General features: G+C 53.5%; 2 protein-coding genes across 2 annotated transcripts in view; one reads left to right on the top strand and one right to left on the bottom strand.

The window, feature by feature from the left end:
- Positions 1–3,593, top strand: part of PTSG_08798 (uncharacterized protein) — a gene marked incomplete at both ends in the record, with an annotated part of 11,466 nt that extends 7,873 nt beyond the window's left edge. The window contains 7 exons of the mRNA XM_004990124.1: positions 185–295; positions 446–513; positions 771–915; positions 1,153–1,224; positions 1,371–1,490; positions 1,869–2,004; positions 2,194–3,593. Of these exons, the coding sequence (XP_004990181.1) occupies positions 185–295; positions 446–513; positions 771–915; positions 1,153–1,224; positions 1,371–1,490; positions 1,869–2,004; positions 2,194–3,593 (2,052 nt within the window). The remainder of the gene's footprint in view (positions 1–184; positions 296–445; positions 514–770; positions 916–1,152; positions 1,225–1,370; positions 1,491–1,868; positions 2,005–2,193) is intronic.
- Positions 3,594–3,663: 70 nt separating this feature from the next.
- The window catches only part of PTSG_08799 (uncharacterized protein), a 6,374-nt gene continuing 2,790 nt past the window's right edge, over positions 3,664–7,247 (bottom strand). The window contains exons 6-14 of the mRNA XM_004990125.1: positions 6,957–7,049; positions 6,383–6,746; positions 5,978–6,120; positions 5,688–5,794; positions 5,406–5,533; positions 5,152–5,238; positions 4,421–4,879; positions 4,102–4,198; positions 3,664–3,888 (exon numbers count right to left, since the gene is read on the bottom strand). Of these exons, the coding sequence (XP_004990182.1) occupies positions 3,698–3,888; positions 4,102–4,198; positions 4,421–4,879; positions 5,152–5,238; positions 5,406–5,533; positions 5,688–5,794; positions 5,978–6,120; positions 6,383–6,746; positions 6,957–7,049 (1,669 nt within the window). The 3' untranslated portion in view covers positions 3,664–3,697. The remainder of the gene's footprint in view (positions 3,889–4,101; positions 4,199–4,420; positions 4,880–5,151; positions 5,239–5,405; positions 5,534–5,687; positions 5,795–5,977; positions 6,121–6,382; positions 6,747–6,956; positions 7,050–7,247) is intronic.

Below are 7,247 nucleotides of genomic sequence, written 5' to 3' on the forward strand. Positions count from 1 at the left end.
ACACACACACACACACACACACACACACACACACACACACACACACACACACACACACACACACACACACACACACACACACACACACACATACACACACGGCACATGACAACGTGTGTGTGCATTACACATGCGCGTCAGGTTTGTGCTGTTGTGCAGTGACCACCACCGCCGCGTGCTCAAGCGCGACATCACAGCGACGTTCCTGCGGCAGTGCAAGCACTTTTCGCTGCTCAACAAGCCCGTCAAACGAGAGAGCTTGTGGAAGGCCCTTCTTGGTATCGACGAAGTCAAGGTAAAGATGATGTTGTTTTGTGTGGACTGCTGCTGCTGCTGTTGGTTTGTGTATGGACGCTGCAAACTCGTTGTGCTCGCACCATACCTGTACCATCTGCGCCCTCACCACTTTTCGTCCCCACCACCACCACCACTACCATCATCACAGGATGTGGATCAGCTGACGGCAGCCATTGATCGCACTCACTCGCAATTCTCCGCTTCCCAACGACGACAGTGAGTCTCGAACAACCAAACGCACAACAACATGCACGGCTCGCCAATGCCTTGCTGCTCACGCACGACCGCGCATTCCATGGCCCCACAAATCCACGGCTACATCCTTTTCACCACTCTGTTGTGTCACAAGTATTCTCACTTCAACTCACCCTCACCCACTCCCTCACTCTCACTTCAACTTACCCACTCCCTCACCCTCGTTCACCCACTCTCCTCTCGTTCATTCCCCCCCCCTTGCCCTGCATCCGCCACAGTCGCCCGTCTTCTCCGTCTCGCTCGCGCCGCCGAAAAGTTGCTGTGACACCAACAAACGCAAGCGAACAACAAGATCTGCAAGAGCACCAGAAGTCAGGAAGTGTCCCACAACCTGTGACAGCACACCACGAACACGCGGCAAAGGTGAGACTCACTGCGCACGTTTCATTGCATGTCGTGATGCATGCTTGTGATCGTTTGTCGTCACACCATGTCACATCGTTTGTGGGAAAGCCGCTTGTGCGTTCGTCCCACACTTATTGACGCCCCCCAATTGATGGTTCTATGTTCCCACCTGTGTGTGTGTGTGTGTGTGTGTGTGTGTGTGTGTGTGTGTGTGTGTGTGTGCATGCACCGCTTCCTTCACGATCGCAATCACAGCAGCAGCAACAACAACAGGCGAGCAGCACAGCGCGCATCCTTTTGGTCGAAGACAACGAAGTCAACATCAAGGCAAGTCGCGAGTCGACACCATGTTCACCAACACTGTATCTGGACACGAGCGCCTGTCTTGCACCATTCTCATCACCACACACACACACACACACACACACACACACACACACACACACACACACACACACACACACCGATCGCAGATTGCCAGGCGCTTCCTGGCGTGGGCGGGATACACTCACGTTGATCTGGCAACAGACGGTCTTGATGGTGTCCATCAATTCAAGAACAACAACTACGACCTCGTCCTCATGGACTGCCAGGTACAGACACACAGACACACGCACACACACACACACACAGACACAAACACACACACACAGACACAAACACACACACACACAGAGACACAAGCACACACACACACACAGACACAAACACACACACACACAGACACAAACACACAAACACAGACACAAACACACAAACATACACACACAGGCGTTTGTTACTGGCTGTTGGGTTTCCGTTCGTTGTTGCTGCTCCTCTCAAATGCACGTGTTTCTTTCCCTCGTACTATTGCTTTTGTTCTCCCACGTCACCACCTGTTCACGCCTCCCCCCAACTCAATCAAACCACAACTGAACCCACACCTTCCTCCCATTTCCCTTCACACCTCCTCTTCCTGTTGTCATGCACAGATGCCGAATTGTGATGGTTTCCAGGCGACGAATATGATTCGCAGTTACGAAGCCAAGGAAGGGCTCGCTGCAACGACCATTGTTGCCATGACTGCTTACAGTATGCCGGAGGACCAAGCAAAATGCATCGCAGAAGGTGTGCGCGTTGGTGTCTTGGTTGTGGTAAGCATGTGATGGTGGTGGTGGTCTTGCCTGTTCAGTGTTCTGCACGCACATCCACACACACACACACACACACATCCACACAATTCTGTGATGCACACGCACACAATCACACACAAGCACACACGCTCACGCTCACACAAATGCACACAATCACACACAGGCATGAACGACTACATCTCGAAACCGTTTACAAAGGAGCGACTGCGGGATGTTATTCGGCAGTGGCTGTCAACACGCCATGACCCGACACTACATGACACAACAACGCATGACCCGACACCAGCGCCACTGCCTGATGTGCTGGCATCCAATGCAACCCAGCTCACAGCATTGACAAAGGGTGCAACGGCCCCCAAGTCAACAGCGAAGACGTGGACTGAAACACGCTTTGCGGCGGGCGGTGATGGTGGCGATGGAGATTTCAACGCAAGAAACACGTGCGGCCAGAGCAGCGAAGATGACGACGACGCAGGCTCCACACGCATGCTGCTCAATGCATCTTCGTTATCGTCCATTCACTCCATGCAACAACCGCAACAGCAGCAGCAGTGGCAGCAGCGGCGAAGCAGCAGCCATGGTGATGGTGTGCGCGCCATGGCCGAGCAGCCGCCGTCATCGGCATCAAGATCATCACCATCATCGTCCTCAACCTCATCAACATCCATTATGGTGAGGATGAATGGCGGCCGGGGCCATCATGATGATGATGATGATGATGATGACGACGACGACAGCAACAGCAACGACAGAGACGATGCGCCTGAGGTGTTGTCCACCGCCACCATCCCTCCTCCTACTACTGCTCCTGCGACTGCTGCAGCCACTTCTTCGTCATCACATCCCGGTCCGCGACGGCACAACGCAGCAGCTGCCACCAACGATGACGATGATGGCAGCCGTTGTCATGGCGATGGTGACGGTGGTGATGGTAGTGGAGGCGACAGTGACAGTGAGCAGCCAGGGGAGCTGTTGTCTGTCCGTGGGCAAGCGTGCGCAAGCTTCCGCCCACCACCGCCACCCACGATGACGTTCACGGCACTTCCAATGTTCTCTGCTCTCTCCCCTGCACGGACACAGGCACTGAAGACTGGGAATGGAGGCGGTGGGGTGCGTTGCAGCGGTGGCCATCAAAACAGCGAGCAGCAACAACAGCAACAACAGCGGCGGCAACAACAACAACAGCAGCCGCGGCAACGTCAACAGGCCGAGGATGTGGGGGAGGAATGCCATGCTGATGATGGGACCACCACGGCGGAGCAAACATTGCCACCACCGCCACCAACATCGTCATTGTCCTCAGCAGCAACAGCGACGACAGCGACAATACCATTGCCACTCATCGACTTTTCCATTCCGACAGGTTCTGCAACAACGAAAACACCACCGCTGATGAATGGTGGAGGGGAGAGCAGACAGCAGCGGGAACGCGAATCCGCTGAAGACCAACTGCACCACCACCAGCGACCACCACCCGGCACTGTGCTGGTGTTGCAGTCGCTGCGGGGCCATGGTGATGGGAGTGGAGACGGGGAAGCGTTGCTGGACGAAGTAACAGTGTGACGTGCACTTGGTGTGTGTGTGTGTGTGTGTGTGTGTGTGTGTGTGTGTGTGTGTGTGTGTGTGTGTGTGTGTGTGTGTGTGTGTGTGTGTGTGTGTCATGTGTTTCAGTTACGTAGCGACCCAAATAGAACTGTGTTCCTCCTCGTTGTCCGAGGATCACGAACGTCACGGTGACCACTGCCAAATGCTTTGGCATCTCCGATGGCATGCTCATCATCAACATCATCATGATCATAATCGTCGTCGTCGTCGTCGTTGTGGCTCCATTCAATTTCCGGGCCGCCACCATATGTGTCTGTGCAATGAGCAATGGGGAAACAGAACATGAATGTGAGCACGAATGGCACGGAAAAATCCACGCAGCAGTCGGATGACTTGAATATATGACATGCACGTACATTAACACACACATACATACACACGTACACACATACACACGTACACACGCACACACACGCACACACACGCGTGCACACACACACACACGCACACGCACACGTGCGCGCACCGTGCAAGAAGTGCCACTGCTGTTCAGTGACGACTTCGAAATGCGTTTTCTCTCGCATGGACGGTTTGAGAGTCTGTGTGTTTTCGTCCAGCAGAAACTAAAGCGAAGCAACGCGTAACAGCAAGCACGACCGGCAGTGTGAAAGGGATGTTCTGATGGAAGGTGGTTGCTGTCGCTGTAGTGGTCGACGCATACGCCTTCATCCATGGCACGTTCAAGACACAGCAGCAGCATAACTTACACACACACACAAAAAAAAAATACACACACAAATACACACACACACACACACGCACAAATACACACACAAATACAGCACCTTATTGTCGACTTCGGTGGGCGGCAGTGCAAAGTCGTAATCACCCATCTTGAGCCACTTGCGCCACTCGCGCAACCAAATTGCAGAGACAACAAACCGCCGTCGCCTTGCTCTCGGCGGAAGTGCTGCTGCTGCTGCTGATGATGATGATGGCGGCAGTGATGATGATGGTGGTGGTGGTGATGACACGGAGGTTGTGGATGCTGGCTCGTCAGACGCTGTCGACTTTGTTGCTGTCGTGTTGGTTGTAATCGTCGAAGCCATTCCATCATCATCAACATCATCATCAGTAGTAGCAGCAGTAGGTGCGGTCGTTGACTCTCCATGTGTTTGCTGCTGCTGCTGCTGCGGTGCTGTGAATGCAGTGAGATCAATGGTTTCCAGCAGTGATGGCGCCGAGAGGGCGAGAAACGCTCTGCTCTCAGACACGCGTCGTGCACGCAGCGACGTCAGGTGCCGCTGTACATGTGTGCATATGTGCATACATGCATGTGTGAGTATGTACATGTGTCAAGTACACGTGTGCATGCGTGAAAAGCGTTACTGGAGAAGCAGGAGAGAGACACGAAGGCAAAAAATGAATACCTCGAACAGAATGGCCTCTTTAGGCAAACGTACCGCACAAACAAGCAAGCAACACACACAAGTCACATAGGAAAGGACTGGTGGCATGCAATTGCAAAAAAAAAAAAATAACAACATAACAAACATAACAAACAACTCAGACACACCTTGCACTTTGTGCAAATATGGAAAGTCGTGACGAGCGGGCCGCCACCAAATTTGAATTGCAGTTGAAGAAACAGCGGCAGCGGAATCTGGTGGTGGTGGTGGTGGTGGTGGTGAATGGTGGTGTGATGAGCGAGAATGTCCAAGGACTCGTGCAGGTGCACAATTGCTCACGCACGCGCACAGGCACGCAGACGCACACACACAGACAGACAGACACACACACACACACACACACAGACACACACACACACACCTTGTACGCGAGCGTGTGCGGGTCAGCCTTCATGGGGATGATTGCGCCATGGTGGCAGGCAAAGTCGTAGTTTGTGATGGGGCCAGGGTCAATGGTGGTGATAAGGCGCGACAACCACGATTTGGACACTGGTGGTGGTGGTGGTGGTGGTGAGTGCAGGCAGGCGTGGGCAGTGAATGGAGAGTTAAGTTGAGCACAAACAAGCAGCATATGTCGCGAGAAGGAGAAGTAGGAACGAACACACACACACACACACACACGCACACACAAATGGCGACGTACCAAGTGCGTATTGGGTGGCGGTGTTGGCCGGGTGCATGGCGGATGCGATGGGCTGCAGGAGTTGCGATGCACACGCGATGCGACGCTGCTCCTCGCATGGTGAGCGCCTGGCGGTGGTGGTGGTGGTTGATTGTGATTGGTGATTTGGTGATTTGGAGAGAATGAAAGTGATGGGAGAAGGCAGTGTGTGAAGCTACTGCACACACACACACACACACACACACACACACACACACACACACACACACACACACACACACACACTCATACACACACACACACACACTGACCTGCGGTAGAAGAGAACGTAAGCCTGAACGCCGAGGACGGTTGACTCATCGACGCGTGTGACAATTTCATCATTGTACTTCAGCCACTCGCCCGTGTCCACGTCTCGTGCATAGCATATGTAGTGTCCATAGTCCATGCTTCCCTGCATAGCCCGGATGTGAAGAGGAGGGGGTAGGGGGTTGGTGATTGGGGCAAGAGAAGATGAGGGGGGGGGCAACACAGCTACAGCATTGCAGGTGCAGGCTTGAGTGTACAAAAGTGCGCACACGCACGCACACATCACATCACAGACATGCACACACACGCACGCACGCACGCACGCACGCACACATCACAGACATGCACCCACACACGCACATCACAGACAAGACACACACACACACATTGTTCTCTCAAACACTCACCATGTGTTGAATGACAGCTGTGAGTTCATAGAATGAATCTTCGTCGTTACAACTCGACTCCCCGTGCTCATCCTGTGTTGTGTCACACGTTCTATCTTCCCCCTGCTGCTGCTGCTGCTGCTGCTGCTTCTGTTGGTGATGCTGCTGCTGCTGATGCTTCCGTTGGTGTTGGTCATCGCCATCATCGTCATTGTTGTGATTCTCATCGTGCATCCCACTTCTGCTCTTACCGCTGCCCTCACCTTCACTGCCATGACCATTGTTGTTGCTGCCTCCTTGATTGCTCCCATCACCTTCACCGCTGTCATCGTCGCGTCCGCGCGTGAACTCATCAAGCCGGAGCACGCGCGGAAACTCAACGCGCCTGTTGCAAGCACGTACACACAACATATGTTCACACAACACACGCATCCGTGTGAAACATGTGTCAGCGACAGTGTGGGTGCAGGCAAACACGAGAGTGGCTGTTTTCAGCGCACACGCACACACACACACACACACACACACACACACACACACACACACACACACACGCACACACACACACACACGCAGAACAACAGCGGCGACCTACGTGTTGATTTTGATGGATCGACCGTATTTGTACTTGAAGCGTTTGATTGTGAGGCAAAGCACCTCGGGCTGCCGCTTGATGTGGATGTGTTTCCTGCAGACGACAGCACGTTGGTGCGTGCACGTACATGAGTGTGTATGTGAGAAATTCACAGGATCACTCTCACACCGAGGAGCGTGCACACACACACACACACACACACACACACACACACACACACACACACACACACACACACACACACACACACACACACACACACACACACACACACACACACACACACACACG

Source organism: Salpingoeca rosetta, assembly GCF_000188695.1.
Source record: "Salpingoeca rosetta unplaced genomic scaffold supercont1.25, whole genome shotgun sequence".
Lineage (NCBI taxonomy): Eukaryota > Choanoflagellata > Craspedida > Salpingoecidae > Salpingoeca > Salpingoeca rosetta.